Source organism: Xenopus tropicalis, chromosome 2 (assembly GCF_000004195.4).
Source record: "Xenopus tropicalis strain Nigerian chromosome 2, UCB_Xtro_10.0, whole genome shotgun sequence".
Taxonomy (NCBI): domain Eukaryota; kingdom Metazoa; phylum Chordata; class Amphibia; order Anura; family Pipidae; genus Xenopus; species Xenopus tropicalis.
In genome coordinates this window covers 121,325,562-121,347,524 of record NC_030678.2, presented here as the reverse complement: position 1 = coordinate 121,347,524, position 21,963 = coordinate 121,325,562, and the positions used below count along the sequence as shown (strand labels likewise).

At 37.2% G+C, this 21,963-nt stretch overlaps 1 protein-coding gene across 2 annotated transcripts in view; it reads right to left on the bottom strand.

Annotated features, from left to right (window-relative positions):
- The window catches only part of slc15a1 (solute carrier family 15 (oligopeptide transporter), member 1), a 29,824-nt gene extending 8,473 nt beyond the window's left edge, over window positions 1–21,351 (bottom strand). The window contains exons 1-16 of one of the 2 annotated variants that reach the window (XM_012957717.2): window positions 21,265–21,351; window positions 9,424–9,443; window positions 8,530–8,614; window positions 8,293–8,434; window positions 7,990–8,109; window positions 7,723–7,822; window positions 7,391–7,481; window positions 6,328–6,411; window positions 5,848–5,930; window positions 5,157–5,243; window positions 4,957–5,046; window positions 4,571–4,615; window positions 3,365–3,397; window positions 3,184–3,272; window positions 1,860–1,941; window positions 945–1,070 (exon numbers count right to left, since the gene is read on the bottom strand). In XM_012957717.2, the coding sequence (XP_012813171.2) occupies window positions 945–1,070; window positions 1,860–1,941; window positions 3,184–3,272; window positions 3,365–3,397; window positions 4,571–4,615; window positions 4,957–5,046; window positions 5,157–5,243; window positions 5,848–5,930; window positions 6,328–6,411; window positions 7,391–7,481; window positions 7,723–7,822; window positions 7,990–8,109; window positions 8,293–8,434; window positions 8,530–8,614; window positions 9,424–9,443; window positions 21,265–21,313 (1,326 nt within the window). In that variant the 5' untranslated portion in view covers window positions 21,314–21,351. Of the gene's footprint in view, window positions 1–944; window positions 1,071–1,859; window positions 1,942–3,183; window positions 3,273–3,364; window positions 3,398–4,570; window positions 4,616–4,956; window positions 5,047–5,156; window positions 5,244–5,847; window positions 5,931–6,327; window positions 6,412–7,390; window positions 7,482–7,722; window positions 7,823–7,989; window positions 8,110–8,292; window positions 8,435–8,529; window positions 8,615–9,423; window positions 9,444–15,072; window positions 15,164–21,264 lie in introns of those variants that run through there. The other variant, XM_031897059.1, reaches the window with a different exon arrangement.
- Between the last annotated feature and the right edge of the window lie 612 nt (window positions 21,352–21,963).

Here is a 21,963-nt window from a genome sequence, read left to right as displayed (position 1 = left end):
AGGCATTCAGACTGCGATCTTCTCCGTTTATTCTACACAGTTTTTTACTAAGTATTTTCATTGAATTTGTTTTACACAGCATAATAAATATGCCCCTTAGAGTTTACAGTAATGGCCTTCTACTAACTCCTCCACTAACTAGATACAACTGATGCTTTGTTCAATTTATTTGTTCTGCTGCTAGCATTTTTCTTTTACTACAGTAAAAATACAGGGTTAAGGCCCAGGCCACAGGCCAAATGTTGGGGATAAAGCTGTATATTGGGGGCTGTTATTAAGCCATTAGTGTTTGCATCTGGGCTTATGGGCCTGTAGTTATGCTACTGACCTTATATTTTGGATTTCTCTCTTGGAGATACCCTTAATTTAATGCCCATTGCATGCATGATTTGCTTCTCAATTTCCCCTTAATGTAGTGTGTATATTCTCAGAAATACTAACTCTATTAATGCAGCCATTTTTTTCAAGTCACAGCATCACAACAAATAAGGAAGACCATATTCCAGACTATTTTCAGTGTAATATATGTTCCATTGCTAATCACTGGAGTGCAAAATGAATCTCCCTCATTAATCATACAATGAAACATGAAGCCAGAAGTCTCAAACAGAAATATTACAAAGAACCTATTACTTGTATACCTAATAGCTAGAGATGAGAGCCCCCCCCCCCATCCCTTTAGTAGCAACAGAAACAATATAATATATAATTATTGTTTACTACAGGGCAAACAAATTTTATGTGTTTAGATGTGGCTAACATTGCTATGGTGGCTAACATTGCTACTTTACTGTTCTGGACTGTTGCCCTATATTTTCCTATCCCTTTCTTACAGGCCAAAAACATATCTTTTAAAATTGACCCTGTGTACAAACTATGTGTTTGTACCTGTTACTGTGATAACATAATTAACAAATAATTTAGGCTGCAAAATTTTACTGTACCTTAAATGGAGGTATCAATGCAGAATCTGCTGTGTTCGCCACATAGGTGACATTAAGATCTTTTGTACCTAAATTTATAACTTTTAGTTGAAACTCATTGCTAGATGGGAAAGTTGGCAGAGTTTTCTAAAAAGAAAAGAAACATTTTGGTCATACTTTATATTTACATAGGCAAATATCACACACAAACAATATCACATTAGAAAAAGTAACCATGGAGAAGAGAGAGAGTAACATATCATTGCACCAGGCAAGACAGAATAAAATTAAACTAAAGAGAAGCCTATCTATAATGTGATATTTGTTCTATAGGAAAGTGAGAAATGTACCCCATAATATAAGGGTAGGAAGATTTGAAGTCAAATTATTATATGGAAGAAACATATCAAACAATTCCACAATACCAATTGTGGGGTGGTTCTGCTAGAGGTTTTTGCTCAAAGTAAAGTTCAATCTAATAATATGTTACTGTAACATATTATTTTTTTATACTAAAGATATTCAATATTGGGCTCATTTACTCGCAGTTGGCAAATTTGCACTAGTGCAGTAGCACATGGTAACCAATTAAAATTTGTTTATGATTCCTGCAACTGAACAAAGCAATTCACTGATTAGTTGCTGTGGGTTAGTAGTAGTTAGTAGTTCTCTCCTACCTGCAGTGTCCTATGCAGGCCCTAGTATTAATATCAGCAAGCAGGTCAGGTTTAGAGAAGGGGCTCTTTATATTATAAACAAGCCTTTGTAACATACATTGGGGGGATGTCCAAAATGGGTATTACCATGTTTGCATGAGAATGGTTTGCAGAATTATAAAATTATAAGTCAGTAAATTAAAAAAATGTTGCTTACAAAGTCAAATAACATCAATCCCAGTCCAAATCCATCCAACAATGCTTCTCTTTAGTTACTTACATCTATTTCTATTTGGACAAGAGCAGCAGCAACAAACGCCATGGCAGCAAGAAACATTCCCACTGTCATTCTTTTTAGAGGTCTGCAGGAATAACAAAAACACAGGAGAATATTGAATTAATTAACATTTTAAGGGAACACAAAGAGTTAAATTACATTAGATAAAAAGAATGTTCAGCATGTATCTGATGAGTGAAGAAAGGCGTAAAAGATACACACATGGTTAATTATTGTGTGGGGACACTATGAAGCAATGGTATAATATCCACCAATAAGAAGAAATCTATAATAGGTAGGAAGGAGGCAGTGGGCCCTCCGTTCACCCAAACTTCACTGTTAATATCCCACAAATACTGTATGTATTGTTATTGACTGCTTTAAGTTTTGCAGGTAGATAATTCCCTCTGTCATCTCCTTATTAGATCAAAAGGGAAACTTTTGAGGGCTTAGTTAAAAAGGACCCAAAAGAGACAATTATACCTGTTCTATCTCTGAATGAATGAATGTCAGATATTCTGACTACCATTATTATATTAAGCAGATAGATTACCGGAGTGCCTGCCTTTCTCATCTATCTGCTTCCTATATGGCTCCCCTATGCTGAGGGTCTGGGGCATGAGCACCTGGAACAAACCTGCACAATGGGTAAACTTTGCTTCCACAACTACTGCTTAGATCTATACCTATATGAGTACCATTATTATATGTCTATTCATTGTCCCCCTGATTGTCCATTGTTAGTAAAGTTTGGGAAACTTTGCAAAAGTGATTTGAACAAGACCAAAAGGGGTCATTACCAAGTAAAGGCCACATTCATGTTTGACTCATTATGAGTTCAGCCAATGTACATCACTTTTGGCAGGCACATTTTGCTGTCAGATTGTTATTGTGAGCCTGTTGTCAGCATGACACATACCAACATCAGTTACAAGTCTAGGTGAGATATCCAATAAAGTTTCAAATTTGCTGCTTCAAGAAGTCTAAACAGTGTGTATTTGCACCTAACTCTTGTCTAATGTGATCAATGCTCTGTCTCTTGCTGCAGACTAATATTTGGCACAAAGCACAGGGTACATCACTGATACATACAGAGATGCTGTACAGCGTGCTTCTGCTGTATGTATTAGCAATCAGATGTTCCTCCATCAACTTGTCCCCTCTAAATGTAGTTTTAGCAATGTTACTAGTATTACCCCCATCCCCAGCTGCACTCAACTAAGGCTCCTAATTTACAGAGAGCGCAACTTCTAAATAGTCCCTTTTGTAATGAAGGGATATAAATAGCAAACCCCTTGCACATACTGATATGCCTTTGTCTACTTACGTGAAATCCAGTTTGCATTTCCTTATAAGGGGGTACACGGCTGCATCAAAGATTGGCACGAGAACAATGATCAGAATAGGATTAACAGTCTGTAAAAGAAATGCATTGATCATCTGTTATATATCTGAACTTAAATGGGAGGAGCAGGATATTGCTTTAAATGAATGCTTATTCTCATTACCTGCATCTGATCCGGCTGAATCTGAATTGCACCCTAAAAAAAAAAGAAAAGAAAATATTTATTAATTAAAGAAGCCTAAAAGAGATTTAGTGGTATAAAAAAAGCTTGGAAAGAATTTAATTAAATTCAATTCTTGGTGCCAAGGAAAAAAGTTTTGTGTGTTTGGTATGGAGCATATCTTTTCACTATTCAAAAGCTAAAAAATCACTTAAAATGCATCATCCAGATTTTCCATTGGTGTCTGTTGTGTCTGGTTATTAAGTACCATTTTATCACAACTGGTCAAATGTGAATCATGTTTGCAAATGTTTGCCCCCGGGATATAGTTGTTATTGATGGGTCTAACCTACTGAACAGTTTTGCATATTAAAACAAACAGATTAATAATTATTCAATTATTTCAGAGTGAAAAATGATCCCCAGGACATGAATAACCTTTGATAAATGTACATAAAATAAACGCTATGCTATAAACACTATGAAAGTGGGAGAAATTTAAGAATGTATTTTAGGAAAACCTCTTTGACCTTTAATAAATATATCACTTATCTTACTGAAACAAACCTGATTTTATAGCACAAATATTACATTCATTTATTTCACCTTGTTCAATCAATTTGCAGCATATTTGACATTTTTATGGCTCTATTGGTTATGAAACACTAGGGGGCTGATTTACTAACCCACGAATTCGAATCCGAATTGGAAAAATTCCGATTGGAAAACGAACATTTTGCGACTTTTTCGTATTTTTTGCGATTTTTTTCGGAGCCTTTACGACTTTTCGGAAATTATTGCGACTTTTTCGTTACCAATACGATTTGCGCGAAAAAACGCGAGTTTTTCGTAGCCATTCCGAAAGTTGCGATTTTTTCGGAGCGTTAAAACTTGCGCGAAAAGTTGCGCTTTTTTCGTAGCGTTAAAACTTAAAAGGCGCGACGTTTTGCGCAAGTTTTAACACTACGAAAAAATCTCAACTTTTTGCGCAAGTTTTAACGCTACGAAAAAATCGCAACTTTCGGAATGGCTACGAAAAACGCGCGTTTTTCCGCAAAAATCGTATTGGTAACGAAAAAGTCGCGATAATTTTCCAAAAAAATCGCAAAATACCGATCATTACGAAAAAAACGCAATCGGACGCATTCGGCCCGTTCGTGAGTAAGTAAATGGGCCCCTAAGATACATGTGAATGTGAGATACACTTACAAAATTCCCATCCATTGTGGTTGCTTGGAGAGTCCATCTTGATCCCTTTTAACAGAAAAGTAAAATAAAAAACTAAAAATAAAGGAGGACACAAAACTTGCAATTACCTTTCAAATACTGTAAATGTCATTGCTAGATATATAGAGAAAGTTCTGTGGTTAATCGTGTGGATTTTCTGCTTTATGTGATAACAATGGTATGAGACAAAAGAAAGACGATTTAACAAAAGGCAGGAGTCTAGCAGGAGCTACTATTTTGTGTTCAAGTGTTTCTTTCCATCAAGCCACATAACTATACTTGTATGAGGGAGACTCTGTTTCTTTCATACACACATAAAGTGGCAATAGGATGGAAAAAGTACCAAAAATTTGCCCTGCTTTCATTACCTGCTGGTCAAAGAGAGCCCAGAACATTGGCAGAGGAATGTAGAGAAAAAGGACCTTTAAGACCATCTTAATCTGAGCAATGAGACGCTCCTAAAAAGAATAAAACAAAGGAGTATTTGAAATTATAATTAGTACATGGGAATTGTTGTTAATGTTTAACGTCCTTTAGTTTTTATTTAATGTCAAATATATGTGCTTACATCATACTTTTCTTTTGCCCAATCCAACCAGTGCTCTCTCTTTGGTATTGACTTACTGCGATTCCTGTATCTGTTGCGGATAGCAAACTGTGAAGACATGAAAGGATTTTCTTGCAGTTATTCTGTGCTGACTGGCAAGATCAAAATGTATTTATCCATAAGATTATGGTCCACATTGATACTGTATTTTATTCTGCATTTAATTAAATATCAAGCAGTAGAGCCTTTCTGGGTTTGGTAGATATACCGCATCTGGAGGGCCACAGTCGAGACATTAATAACATCAAGTGCTTTTATATGTGTTGGGAAAGTGTCCAGATTTTAATTTCTTCTAACAATGCTGTTACTTGCCAGACTCCCATTAATGTATTATAAATTTATGTTATAATGAAAAATATGTGAACATTGAGGAGGGTCAAGCTATATAAAGAGAATAGTATGTAGCCTTGTGCCTTTATATGACAGCAGGCTTCCTCTGTTACCTTTAACATAATCTTAATAAATTGTAGTAGTGGGGTACATGATTCCACTTATGATGTACTGCTCTTTTAACTGCTTTTGAGTTGCATTTTTTATGAATATTTTTATTCCAGAATTAAAATCAGAGCAAGAGCAGAAGAAGTAGTATGCTTGCAATGGAATTCATACTATCACATCGTATCAGAATGAAATCCTTAAATAATATACTCACACCAATACACTTGGAAACCTTCACTATGATGTTGCCCTGGGGAGAAACTTTTTTGTACATTGAGCTTCCAACGATAAAAACAACTGTAAGACACAAAAACATCATCTGGGTTAAAAATAACACAATAGAACTTTCAAAATGTATTCACTGCACTTCTGAAGACATCACTTCTGTACATCACTGGCCTTTCCACTGAAAATAACACCATTCTACTGATGTACCTTGTGTAAAATTGTTAACAAAACATGTACATGTAACACCCTAAAAATGTGAGCACAAATGGGGATAGTATTTTAATTAGTTTTTTTAATTGTGTTCTACAACTATTTAAAATTTTTGGAGGGGAAATGCAAATACTTTTTTTATTATATTATAAATCATATGAGGCAGTTTCATTTTTCCTGATCTGGAAACCATTGCAGGGCTGTAGCTTTTAATGCCCCCATCACTGTGCAGTAAGAACTTGTACTGGGCACTCACCTAGAGCAACAACCATAAGGGCAGCGGGGACACCAAATGCCAGTGGGTAGCACTTCTGCTGGCTGTGAATACCACACTCTTGACCTGAAAAGGAACAAATAATCAGATGAATTGTGTGAATCTTTGAGCTAATTGAACAGCATGAATTGACATTAATGTGATACACATACACAACAAATACTTTTGGAGTTAAATCAATAGTTTTGCTCCCTTGCAGATAAGCACTAGCAGTGATCTGCAACTACTACCGTATATACTCGAGTATAAGCCGATCTGAATATAAGCCGAGGTACCTAATTTTACCTAAGAAAACTGGAAAAACGTATTGACTCTAATATAAGCCTAGGGTGGGAAATGCAGCAGCTACTGCTAAGTTTCATCAAAATAAATACCAATAAAATCACATTAAATGAGGCATCAGTGGGGTATATGTTTTTAAATATTTATTTAAAAGAAAAACAGTAAACTAGCTCAATCAGCAACCAAGCTAAAACTCAAAGAGTTAAAATCCTTCAAAACTATATATATAGTTTATTTAGAATATAAAGTGCAATGTCTAGTGCAGAATGGGACAGGTGAGGATGGTAGATGAAGATGAATTTGGGAGCGGGCCAGGGCACTGGAGGGTCTGGTTGCGGGTGGCCTAATTTGCACACAAAGGAGAGAAGGTGCTAGTCTAGAGGGACCCATGGCACCCGACTCGAGTATAAGCTGAGGGTTAATTTTTCAGCACATTTTGGGTGCTGAAAAACTACACTTATACTCGAGTATATACAGTACCTGGACTGGGCCTTGTGTTCTCCTCACTGTATATATGGATGGGGCACATCAGTGACAGAAAAAAGAGGCATATATATATATATCTAGTATAAATAAATTTAAAGCAACTGGACTTGTTTAGTCCAGTTGCTTTAAATTTATTTATACTAGATATACCATGACCTGGATGAATGAAAATCTTCATAGACATATATATATATACCTTAAATATAGTATATGGAAATAGTTTCTAGCACATCAAAGCACTACTCACTGCAAAAATACCCCAAGGCAGTTTACTTACCTCGGAGGATAGGTGTTATAATAGTTGAGAGAAGACTTCCTGCGTTGATTGAAAGATAAAATATAGAAAAGAACTGACTTCTCTGCTTGTCCTACCAGAAAAAAAAGAAAAGTATTGTAGGTTTAAATGAATATTAATAAAATTCATATTGTGTGCACTAGCAGCATGGTCTGTGCAATGGGAATTGTAACATTTTGCCCATATAAGGAATAATTACTGCCCCCACCCCAAGTAGGCTACAACACCTGGAGGGCCAGCAATTTGGATTCTCCAATCTGTTTTTAACTGTATTGATACCATAGCAAAGGCTAGTAAAATGTATTTAGATATACCTGGTTCTCCTCAAACTGGTCTCCTCCAAAGGCTGCTACACAAGGTTTGATTCCTCCTGTGCCCAAAGCAATGAGGAGAAGGCCAATAACTGACAGGGCACTGTAATGAGAAATTGACATGTCTGTAATGAATTTGGCTATAGCCCCAGGGGTTTGTTCTGTTGATGTTAGGAAACAGATAACAATGTAAATACATTTTAAATAATGCAGCTTTAGAGAGATAAATCAAGCAAATACAAACCAGGAAATCTGAGTATAAATACTTACACATGGACTTCAAGTGTATCTGGGGTCCCATCCCTATTTCCATCAGTGAGATCATGAATAGCGCTTACAGCCATGACCACTTGGCCAACTGTATAAACAATAGACAGGTATACAATGGTCCTAACGTTGGAAAGAGAAAAGATTGTTAGGGAGGATTGCATAGTCCCGTGAATGACGTATTGTGACTGCTGCTGCCTGGTTGCTGGATTATTCAAGCCCTAGTAACCAAACAGATCGCTGAATTCCAAAACTGAGGGCCATGGAAAAAATACTGCTAATTAAAGTAAAAAAAAAACTACTTACTTGAATTTTCCAAGCCAAGAATCAGCAATTATGGCCCCGAGAATTGGAGTCAGGTAGCAGATGGCAACGAAGGTGTGATATATAACAGTGGCAAGGTTATCGTCCCAGTGCAGAAAATATTTGAAGTACAACACCAACACCGCTTTAGTGATGTAAAGAGAAAGTACCATTAGAATTGAGCATCATTCTTGTAGGAAATATCTGGAGATGTAGCAGAAGTAATATATATATATATACCTCGCATTCCATAGTAGGAAAACCTTTCACAGAACTCATTGATGACAATAAAGAAAATGCTCAGTGGGTACCCAAAGCATCCCGGCTGTAAGGTATAAAAGAAAAATAATTAGCCTTTATATTCAATACATGCAAACAAATTGGCTAACTGAAACACAACAGGGAGTCAGAATGTGCCTGGAATATGTTCTAGTCTGTGCTTTGATAATGCTGAGGCACTGCCAGAAAGAATGAACATTGTACAGCTAGAAACTTGTAATACTGGCACAAAATATAAAAACTCTAAAACTTCTACTGCACATTTGTATGTAATATTTTATTTCAAATATTATTAGCTTTTTTGTTTTGCAAACCAGGGAACATCCACCAACTAGCATTGTACAAGCCTAGGAACTGGAAAATACAGTTAATGGGGCTTTTGTGTTTCTGCTTCTCAGCTTTGAATTTGCCATAATGTATGTTTTTGTCAGCTATAAAAAAAGAAGAAAATCCCTGCTCTTCTTACCACATATGGAAATATAGTAGGTAAGTTTTACAGGACATGTAGAATATACTGTAAATTACAATTGCAGGGTGGCCATGGCATTGGGATCCAAAACCTTTGACTCCTTACATGGCAGCAGCTGCCACCAGAACAGAAATTACTAGAAATGAACCTGTAAATGTAAATCTACAGTGCTGGCTGTAGTGCTGTAGATTTAATGATCTGTGGAACCTAAATGGTTAAGGGATCATCAGGATCTAATAGTGAATAGATCAGATAGTAGTTTCAGATAATTCCTTATCACATACACATTATAGCCTGTTTCATCAGTAGCCAATAAACCTGCATGTTTTTGGAGTGTGGGAGCAAACCAAAGTACAAAAAAAACCCAGTAAATAAACTGAACTGACCTGTTTCTTTTCGCCTCGTCCTGTTTTGGAGAGAAGATAAATATGTGATTTAATTAGGAAACAATGTAACTTCAGACAAGAAAATATGTTGCTTAAAGTTACCATAAATAATCTTTCTATCATGAAGTTTTTCAATGCATATCCATCAAGATTTGTTTAATATTGGGCTGAAGAATGGTTCCTGCCAGTATACTAATATTAAGGCACTGTAAGCCTTTTCTGCAACACCATTCTAGCAGGACTACACTCCCATACACTTAAGAAGGACACAGCATAATGGTATTACCAGCAGGCAGGGCCAATACACAGAAGCTGTGCTGCCCATGGGGATAAGTGTAGAGCTGCCAGCAATGGCTACAGGTACTGGATTGTGCTGTTAAAAAGGCAGAATGTTTAATGTTTAGGACTTTCATACACCTCTGCTTTCCTGGGAACCTTATGAAACATATTGACCTGATCTTGCTGGAAATATCTTGGTCTTCATTTAGATGCATGTAAAAATATACTTAAATGCAAACCTCTTCCCCCACCAAACCCCTTGTCTCTTTATTTTCAGATGAAAAAATTTGACAATTCTAAATAGTTTGGGGGTATTCTAGTTTCCATAGGTTCTGAGGTTCTCAGTGACAAAGTAACTAGAGGATATTGCCTAATACTTTAATTACAATCATTTAAACATATCATTAATAAGTCTAAATGTCAATATAACCTGTTCTATTGCACTATTGTAGGCTTTAATATGGTTTCATTATACTTCCTGGGGACAATAAGAAAATATTAATATATTGTAAAGTTGTAACTATTTCGTTTTAGAATATTAAAAAGTAAAGTTTTTTTTTTTGTTAAATTGTCTATGTATTATTAGTAGTAGTAGTAGTAGCAATATTATTTCTATTATTATTATTATTAGTGATACTTTTTTCTTGCCAAGCACAAACTATAGGTGTCATTTAAAAGAGATTATCTTGCATAAGTCAAGATTTTCTATTTTCTGTTTAATAAAAAAAAAAAATCTGCAGGACTGTTTGGAATGAACAATTTTAAGTGAAATATTTATAAAATATATATAATATGAAAAAAAATGTGTTGTTATAAGAAACATAGAAATTGCATTAATTGTTTCCTATTAAGACTAATGCCACATTGAGCTCCAACCAATTGGCAATTAGTTACAGGGGGGGGGGGGTTAAACCCTTTTATTTCTTTATATACCGTAGTTCACATGAGCATCTAAATCAGTCTTCTTGGTGACAGTGCACTGCATTAATTGCCCAGGTTGGGGGCATCTTCTGACGCAAGGAGAATGGTATCACCAATTGTTTTCGATTAATGTATCAAAGATTAAGCACTAAAATATATCATCTGCGAATAACCAAGTCAATGTTTTACTTTTTACAATGTAGGTGGATTATCACTAATTGTCACAAAAAAACGTTACTTAAAGTTTATTACTGCTGATATATATTTATTACTTGTACTGTTCCAGTAGTCTCTGTACTTTGTATCAGGGCACTAGATGTACTGGGACATGTGGCGGCACGTGCTCTGTTAGGGGCAGAAGGATCCATTTATCTAATTTGTCACTAATGTCACTAATATCAATGTGCAGTCACTAAAAACTGACTAACTGGCAATATTTTTCCCAGAGGGACAATTTTCTATAGACCTACATTGCTAACTCATAGTGAAGGGGGAAGATGCACAAAGGGCATTTAGCATCTTTTGGTCGATATAAAGCTGAAATTACAGAATATGCCAAAATTATTTACTAATGAGACAGCTGTCTTGTCTTATTTCACATCACAGCTGTTATTTCAGCTTGCATAAAGCTTAATAAATACATGGAGCTCAAGTAGGCCAATTGCATTCAAGAAGCAACAGTGAGTAGAAGGCACCAGAATATTCCATCTTAAGGCTAAATCTTTTAAACTAAACTCTTTAAAAGAAGAATTTTGGACTGAAATGGGGGTAACATTAGTCTGTTGGTTTGTTGTAGCTTTAAACAGATTCCAACATGTGTGTACATTAATATAACTGAGAGTGTTGCTCTTATCTGCTCTGGGGTCCCATATACATAAAAAAAAAGTAACAATTCAGATGGCACTCACAGCAATTATGCTACATTCTTTTAGTTTTTTTGAGCTCTCCACATAAAGTTTTAGGGGATTCTCCCCCTTTCTCTAGTGCTCTCATAGAGAGTGCCATCTGTATATTTACTTTTTGTAGTATGCTGTAGCTGTTTGTTTAAAGATATTAAGTAAAGGTAGTGAAGTCAAGTATACACCTTCTGTGAATAAGTATGGTTTGGACACAGGGAGCTGACTAATATAGTTTATTGCCTTTAAAAGGGTAGTTCACCTTTGAATTATCTTTTAGTATGATGTTGACAATTTGCAATTAGTCAATTAGTCTTCATTTTATTGTTTTGTGGTTTTTAGTTATTTAGCTTTTTGTTCAGCAGCTCTCCTGTTTGGTATTTCAGCAGCTATCTGGTTGCTATGGTCTTATTTACCATATATAAAAGGCTGAAAGTTAACTTGCTTAAAGGTGAACCATCCCTTCCAGCAGTTCAGGAAGCAAGTAAGGTCTTATTTAATGGTCTTATTTAATGTGCAACCACATCAGTTCAGGAGAATGCACTGTACTTATTGTGCTACCGCTGCTGTAGCCGTTCAGAAGAATGCTATTATCCATATGATCCAATTGTCTATAAATACCATTACATTTATAAGTATCTAACTGTTTTAATCATTTCTAATTCTTGTTTTACTAAAATTTTAAATTTGGTTTTTTAAATTGGTTTTTCCTTTTCTATGTAAAACTTTCTAATCTTAGCAGTTCAACAATTAAAGAGATTTATCAGATTTTTTTTCAGACATACCCTTATTCAGGCTCATATACATTACCTTTTTTAGTACAAAATTGGACATAACCTTCCCAAAAAAATGTTATATATTTTTTTTACGGTGTTGGACTATGTTATCATGTCAGCCCTATTTATTACTGACTTTTGTTCTTTTAGGGTGAAGACACACGGAGCTACTAATAACAGCTACTTGTCACGGCTACTAAAACAGACAATGCTGATCATTTACTGCTAACTGTCTCTATGTGTGTTTTAGCAGAGGCAATTCTCAGTATTGTCTATGGCAGGGGATTTTCTGGCTTTTAGTAGCAGTGACAAGTAGCTGCTACTAGTAGCTCTGTGTGTCTTCACCCTTACACAGGGAGCCATATTTATCTACTTATTAGTACTTATTTCTTTAAGCAGGATCTTCAAATTTTCCAACACTTCTCTACAAAATATGGCTATTTTCAAGCACAGTTATTATATGTATATAAATGTATATAAAGTAAGTATATGTATTATGTTTTTCACGGTGTCACTATTATGTAAGTATGTTAAAGAAAAATGTACCCTGGCATAGATTATTTTACACTAAAAGCTTATTTATCTACATATTGTAGGTATTGTAGGACTGTATTTAACGCAGGAGTGAACAGATTTCAGTGATGTTACTGCTTTAGGGTCTAATGTCATGGGTTACTCTGGCATGAAGAAAATCATTTCACTATTATTAATGTATTTAGATTAATATCACCTATTTTCCTACATCTGAATAATGGAAGGAGTGCAGAAGGGTTATCTAAATGAATTCTTTGTGCACAGTACTTGGGTGCTACACTCAACTGCCCATCAGCTCAGGATCTACTAGTAGATCACAAATATAGCTTTTGGGCTATTGAGCAAATCTTATCTATTTATTGAAATGATGACATGAATTGCCTTATCTTATGTCTTGCTGGAGCAGAATCTGTTTTGCAACTTAAGTGGTAATTAACAATCCCATTTTCCCAGTAATAGATGAAAGGCAGAACAACAAGCCATCATCATGTTGCCTAGATCTGCACACTGTTATCTACAGAAGAAGCAATTTACTGCACTTTGAGATTTGAAGTCTGCACAGTAAACACAATAATAACAGATAACATGAGAGCAATTGCCACTGTGCTGTTGTTATAACATTGCATTTTTTCCTCTTTACTAAGTGAAATAGGCACAACTCCAAAACTATGGTAGAAGAAGGGTCAGAGGACACGTTTGCACAGGGTTCCATCATTGTGGGGGGGGTGGGGCTTTTAGTTATAGACCCCTTTATAGTGACAGAATCCTAAAAACCTAAAAAATTGTAGTTCTCCACCCACCTGCTCTTTGATAAAGAACATTTATATTCCATATATTCCCATGCAAGTAAGGACAGAAGCAGGACAGCCCATTCTCACTGCATATATTAAACAGTAGTATTTGCAAAAATCCCATTCTGCCACTTATAGCTATGAAACACAATACATTAGAAGATTTTTCTTCTATAGTATTACTATATATATGCCTTGGGCAAAAGTAAATGCCAAATGTCATGTTTGGCATAATTTTATATGAGGGGCTTTCAGGAGGGGGAATGGTTATGGTAGCTTGGGGATCAGGCAGGGGTGGATTAGTCAAAACCTGAAAACCATGTCCCTATTTTTTACATTATCTATGAGGCAGGTATTGATGTACCAGCAAAATATATTTATTTTTTCCTATCAATTTGAAAATTGAACGATGATAACAGTAATCTTTTCCTTACAAGATTTATTTGTAACCTTTGGCATTCCAACTGGGAATTGGTTACCGTTACTATTATGCAGCTATTGACTGTAGGAGGGTGTTGTGCAGCAAGTGATATAACAAATAACTTTCACTTTATCATTCTGTTTAGTTAAACTGAAGATTAAGCATTAATATACTTTTATTATGTTGCTTATTTACTAAGTAAATATGGTAAATATAGTATATACTATATGAAGTGTCATGCCATGTTTAAAGAAATCTTAGATTAGAAATATTTTCATTATCACTGGTTTAATTATAAATAATGAAAAATGCATTCAATTAATTATATATTAGAAAACATAACTAAAACATTACAAATACATTAAACACATATAACTATATAATGTATAATACATTACTTAAAACATGTAACTATGTCATATAAAAAAAACATTTCCATTTTTGATGACTCTGATCTGTTTGTGCCTTACAAAAGACTTTCATTTGAGCACTCAGAAAGCAGCGAATAATGAAATCTCCCTGTACCTGCTCCCATCACTTTCTCCCACCTCATTTTCCATTTTGCTCGCATACAATAGATGCCAAATATAGGTGTAAAAAAAACATTATCCAAAAATCTCCAAATTATGGAAAGCCCGTCTCCCATAGACAATTTAAGCAGATTATTCTAATTTTGAAAAATGATTTCCTTTTTCTCTGTAATAATAAAATAGTAGATTGTACTTGATCCCAACTAAGCTGCATGAATCAATATTGGTGGCAAAATAAACCGAGTGTTATGTCCAAACACTAACACCCATAGCTGCACACATATAAGGATGCACTAAAAGTAAATGGAACTTTTTCTTTAAAAAGTTCAAACTTGTTATATTTTCCATTAAACAAGTTACTTTCTGTATTATTTAGCTCTCTCTCTTTCTATAGATACATATATATATATGTGTGTACATAATTTTCTATGGAGCAACCAAAGAGCAGCAGGACAGTCAAGCTTATCCCTGAGATGGAAATGCATGCAAGTAGTAACATACCCATGATGACCAGGATACTGTGTGATTGAATGGAAAGGTATCCTTTGGAGACTGGGAACAGTCTGTCAGTTTACCCCGTTCTTTTAATGTTTCAGCATCTGGCAGTGAGCCAACTGTAGATACTTATTAGATGTTATAAAACTCATTTTCCCCTCCTCTGTTTTGTTTTAAATAGATTGACACAGAGGTGCTCCACCTCCACTACACAGTGGCTACGGCACATGGGCCAGAGGTTGATCAAGGTTCTTCAGGAGATGCAATGAGACAGGGTGCTGACACAACATCTGCAGTAAAGTGCCACAGAAACACTGATAAAGCTCAAATGTTTACAGTAGCTGTTGGCAGTGTAATAAAACATGAGTTGTGTACCACTGCAGCATAGAAACAAGGACACTTTTATAAAAGTTATGCAGTGATATAATTAGACCAAATTTATACCTAAGTATTTACAGCAAAATCTAATAAAAGTATAAGACATAATTCCACTTATAGCTATATACAGTGGAGGAAATAATTATTTGACCCCTCACTGATTTTGTAAGTTTGTCCAATGACAAAGAAATGAAAAGTCTCAGAACAGTATCATTTCAATGGTAGGTTTATTTTAACAGTGGCAGATAGCACATCAAAAGGAAAATCGAAAAAATAACTTTAAATAAAAGATAGCAACTGATTTGCATTGAATGACTATCATGTTTGCGCCCTAGAACTGTCAAAATGCGTCTTAAAAAAATTACTTTATTCAGATGTTTTGGAGACAACATGGATTCCATATAACAAATGTAATAGTCAACAAACTTTTTAAAAAGCCCAAGCCCAAGCCACACCCAATCCCCACGTGTTACATGAAACCCCTAATATTAACCCTATGTACAATACCACCCTCACTGATAGAACAAAGAGAACATAACTACTTTTTGCTGAAGTTTAGGGTTCCCCCAAGCATGGATCTCTTTGTATATCACATTTGTCTCTGTCACCACATTCAAACATGACCTTGAATCATAATGCATATGTTGAAAATTCGATGCTGTGCTCCAGTATAGTGTATAGCTTAAAGGAGAATTAAGAGAGAAATAAAGCCTAACTAAAAAAGTAAAGAAGATGCCCCAATAGCCCCCCATCTTCTTTTCTACTGATTCACTGCACATGCTCTGTGCTGCTGTCACTTACTGAGTTTAGAGAAGGATGCACAAAATACTGTATATACAGAATATAAATGTCACAATATAAGGCTGATTAGTAATTAATACAGATAATTACTACATGGCAGCTCTGAAACCAGTGCAATTAGCATCCAAAATTAACAATCAGCCCTGTAGCATCAGCTTATATGGCAGGTCAACCTGATTTTCTACTTGATAATTTGTGACAACCCCTAAACTCAGCTTCTCAACAGCTACTCAGAGCCCAATGAGCATGTGCAGTGTCCGGGACAGTTCTAACAGAATTCAAGCTGGGAAGATACTGTGACAACTGTAAAGACCTAAATCACTACTATAAAGATGCTGAAAATTTGCAACTGCAGTCAGTTTAGTATACAAAATATGACATTTCTAGCCATATTCATCTTTAGGGTTTAGTTCTCCTTTGGGGGCACTCATCATCTTTTAGTTTGCCTACTAATGGTAGTTGGCTACACATTATTCAGTGAGCATAGTGAACATTGTCTGTTAGCCAATGAGCAGAAAGCTAGGCAAAGGGGTGGCAGTGGGTATGATCTACTTAGATTGAGCTAACTGTTGTTAATTAACCATAAAAGTTCCATGTACAAACCGAATTCCAAAAAAGTTGGGACACTAAACAAATTGTGAATAAAAACTGAACGCAATGATGTGGAGGTGCCAACTTCTAATATTTTATTCAGAATAGAACATAAATCACGGAACAAAAGTTTAAACTGAGAAAATGTACCATTTTAAGGGAAAAATATGTTGATTCAGAATTTCATGGTGTCAACAAATCCCAAAAAAGTTGGGACAAGTAGCAATAAGAGGCTGGAAAAAGTAAATTTGAGCATAACGAAGAGCTGGAAGACCAAATAACACTAATTATGTCAATTGGCAACATGATTGGGTATAAAAAGAGCTTCTCAGAGTGGCAGTGTCTCTCAGAAGCCAAGATGGGTAGAGGATCACCAATTCCCACAATGTTGCACAGAAAGATATCAATATCAGAAAGGTGTTACCCAGTGAAAAATTGCAAAGATTTTGCATCTATCATCATCAACTGTGCATAACATCATCCGAAGATTCAGAGAATCTGGAACAATCTCTGTGCGTAAGGGTCAAGGCCCTAAAACCATACTGGATGCCCGTGATCTCCGGGCCCTTAAACGACACTGCACCGCAAACAGGAATGCTACTGTAAAGGAAATCACAGAATGGGCTCAGGAATACTTCCAGAAACCATTGTCAGTGAACACAATCCACCGTGCCATCCGCCGTTGTCAGCTGAAACTCTACAGTGCAAAGAAGAAGCCATTTCTAAGCAAGATCCACAAGCTCAGGCGTTTTCACTGGGCCAGGGATCATTTAAAATGGAGTGTGGCAAAATGGAAGACTGTTCTGTGGTCAGACGAGTCATGATTCGAAGTTCTTTTTGGAAATCTGGGACGCCATGTCATCCGGACCAAAGAGGACAAGGACAACCCAAGTTGTTATCAACGCTCAGTTCAGAAGCCTGCATCTCTGATGGTATGGGGTTGCATGAGTGCGTGTGGCATGGGCAGCTTGCATGTCTGGAAAGGCAGCATCAATGCAGAAAAATATATTCAGGTTCTAGAACATCATATGCTCCCATCCAGACGTCATCTCTTTCAGGAAAGACCCTGCATTTTTCAACAAGATAATGCCAGACCACATTCTGCATCAATCACAACATCATGGCTGCGTAGGAGAAGGATCCGGGTACTGAAATGGCCAGTCTGCAGTCCAGATCTTTCACCTATAGAGAACATTTGGCGCATCATAAAGAGGAAGGTGCGACAAAGAAGGCTCAAGACGACTGAACAGTTAGAGGCCTGTATTAGACAAGAATGGGAGAGCATTCCTATTCCTAAACTTGAGAAACTGGTCTCCTCGGTCCCCAGACATCTGTTGAGTGTTGTAAGAAGAAGGGGAGATGCCACACAGTGGTGAAAATGGCCTTGTCCCAACTTTTTTGGGATTTGTTGACACCATGAAATTCTGAATCAACATATTTTTCCCTTAAAATGGTACATTTTCTCAGTTTAAACTTTTGTTCCGTGATTTATGTTCTATTCTGAATAAAATATTAGAAGTTGGCACCTCCACATCATTGCATTCAGTTTTTATTCACAATTTGTTTAGTGTCCCAACTTTTTTGGAATCCGGTTTGTATAATATTTTCACTTTCCAGAGCAGTTTGAATAAAATAGAGAATTGGGCAATAAATCAACAAATGAGGTTCAACATGCAAAGGTATGCACTTGGACAAAAAGAACATGAATGCTAGTTATATACTAGGGTCTATATCTACGATGGGAAACAGGCTGTTGCCATAGGGAATTGATTTATTTTCTGGATCATTTGCTTTCCAATTTTAAAAATGGGAAAATGTACCTAAACATTGTATCTGCAGCACAGAGAAATGTAATGCAACTCAGACACAACTCACTAGCACTGAATGTATAAATTGTTTTGAACTTATACTTGGTCTGCCACGTGTGGCATGCTTTTCAAGGGAAGCTCACAATGTATTCTATGTTAAAGTTCCTATAAAAGTTCAGTGTGAGTGCTGTGTATGCATCTGTTCCCACTGCTATAATGTTAGTATAACAAGACTGGATTTAAACCATCAGAATCACTGCCACTAGTCAGTCTGTTAACCCGTACCAACCACCGTTTAGTCATACATATTGCACTGATGTACTTTAGTACCTTTTTGCTCTGTAGTTATGCTCAGGGTTCATACAGCGTGAACTCAGACTAAATGGGCTTTTGCTCGACTCGACTGGAGATGATTTACTAAATCATTATTGCAGTTATCCTTGGAAACCAAACACATAACAAACTGCACTGGAGCATGTTAGCACCAGTCTTAGTAAAGCAGAGAGTTAAGGGCAGTGGCACATGTGGAGATTAGTCACCCGCGATAAACCTTCGATATTGCGGGCGACTAATCTCCTTTAAATGCCATCCCACTGGCAAGAATGTAAATTGCCAGTGGGATGGCATACGCGTTGCTTTGGTTTCCCGAAGTCGCTTGAAGTTGGCTCGCAAGGAAACTTTGGCCGACTTCGGGAAACCAAAGCAACAAATATGCCATCAAATAGTGAAGTTTTATCGCAGGTGATTAATCTAACCGCGTGCCACTGCCCTTAATGTGACAATAGGGTGAAATTATTTACCCGCGGTTAAATCTCTGCTACTGTGGGAGACTAATCTTCCTGAAATGCCATTCTGCCCACAAGTGAGTATGCGTCGATTTGTTTTCAAAGTTGCTTGAAGTTTCCTCCTGCAGGCATTTCGGGGAGATTAGTTGCCCATGCTAGCTGAGATTAGTAGCGTGATACTAGTCTTCCCATGGGCCATTAGTCTTATGTAGAAACCCAAAAAAGAAGGGTGAAAAAAGTATAGTATGTAGTAGTGCTGGGCGGTATGACCAAAAATTTATATCACGGTATTTTTCAAAATTATATCGGTATCACGGTATTTGACGGTATTTTTTTTTCCCCATGCATGATTAGGTGACCACCCCAAACACCCGCCACCCGCACCCCCCCGCCACCCCAAACACCCCCCCATCCGCACGCACCCCCCCCACCCCCCCCCCACCCCCCATCCGCACGCACCCCCCCATCCGCACGCAACCCCCCCCACCCCCACGCACCCCCCATCCGCACGCACCCCCCCACCCCAAACACCCCCCCATCCGCACGCACCCCCCCACCCCAAACACCCCCCCATCCGCACACCCCCCCCCACCCCAAACACCCCCCCATCCGCACACACCCCCCCACCCAAACACTCCCCCATCCCCTTCACATAAATATAACCCCCCACCCCAACCCCCCAAACACAACCCCATCCCCTTCACATAAGTATAACCCACCCACCCCCACCCCAAACACCCCCCCATCCCCTTCACATAAATATAACCCCCCACCCCACCCAAACACAACCCCATCCCCTTCACATAAAATATAATTACTGGCCAGGCACCCCCCGACAGCTCACATCGGTATCCGACTCTGAATGCGTCCTAGCGATGGCGCTTTTGTAGAGTGTGCGCGCTGACGTCACGTGCGCGCTGACGTCACGTGCGCACCCGGAAGTATTCAGCACACCGGTATGTAGAAAATTCATATCGGTTTCAAAAAAAAAAAACGGTGATCGGTTTTTACCGGTATACCGCCCAGCACTAGTATGTAGAAGACTCTAGAGCAGGGGTCCCCAACCTTCCTTACTTGTGAGCAATAGTCAAATGTAAAAAGACTTTGAGAGCAACACAAGCATCATAAAAGTTTATTAAAGTGCCAAATAAGGGCTGTGATTGGCTATTAGGCAGCCTCTATGCACACTATCAGCTTACAGGAGACTTTATTTGGTAGTAAATCTTGTTTTTATTCAACCAAAACTTGCCACCAAGTCAGAAATTCAAAAATAACTCCCTGGTTTGGGGGCACTGAGAGCAACATCCAGGGGGGTTGGTGAGCAACATGTTGCCCCTGAGCCACTGGTTGGGGATCACTGCTCTAGAGTATACATTCAGTTTTTCAATACATAAAAAACACAATCTATTTAAACAAGGCAAGTCCAGATCTTAAAATTCTTACAAAGGCAACATTTTTTTCCCCTACAACATACTAAAAACAGAGGGGTGCAGGCCCATAGCATGTTCCATTCAATGATTCATTAATAAGTATTACAGTTGCACTTACCCGCTATATGAAATGATTAGTAGTAGCCTTTGATCTTACCTTAAGCATAACCTTTCCGTGAGCAGATGTAATAAATGTGTTCCTTGAGAAATACCAATAACAGCATTTACAATGACTGTATCAAATAGAAAGTATTGAATACTTTAATAGTCAATTGAATGTCCCTATTTCAAGGTAAAGACTCCAAAATGCATTGTGTAGTACATCTAGTACCAATGTTTCCCACCCAGGGTACTGTATATTCAAAATTTGATCAGTATTAGTAAGAAAGGAAATACCCTACACACCTCTGCTTGTAAAGAACGCAGTGTCCCTCAATACCAAGATCAGCTTCATAAAAGTGTGTAAATCTTGTCTGTTCTCTTTATTGGGACCAAGACTTTTCATACTACCTTGGCTGTGTCAGGAGCACCGATCAATACTGTATCATTCTAGCATTACCATGTAATAATGTCGTTGGATTAAGCCAAATGTTGTGGTAACCATGGGTCGACTATTTCAAAGAGGAACCTTTAAAGTACTTAACTTTGCCTTAAAATGGTGCCATAGTATTGCCTCTTTCACCCACTTATTTTAGTAATATTTAACTGACATAATAATAGTAGAAGAAATCTAGCTTACTCCTGGTGCATTATCAGCTTGTTTTTATTTGTGACTGGTTACACCCCTGCAGCTTTTTCACTTACCTGGTAAATAACCAAGATGACTTCTGGGAGCTGCAAGTGATATTGGGAATGCCTCCAGACCTACGATAAATAAAAGGAAGTAGAGCCTAGCTCTCCTTAGCTTCTTTCTTGGTTTGTCATTCTGTCGGTTGCTAAAGACTAGTGATGGGCAAAATGTTTCACCAGGCATGGATTTGCGGCGAATTTCTGCGTTTCGCCATTGGCGGATTGTTTTGCGAAACGGATGTAAAAATTTGCTACAGAAAAATTCGCTGAGCGTCCAAAAACTGTTGCCCGCGACAAAAGAATTGCTGCGCAACA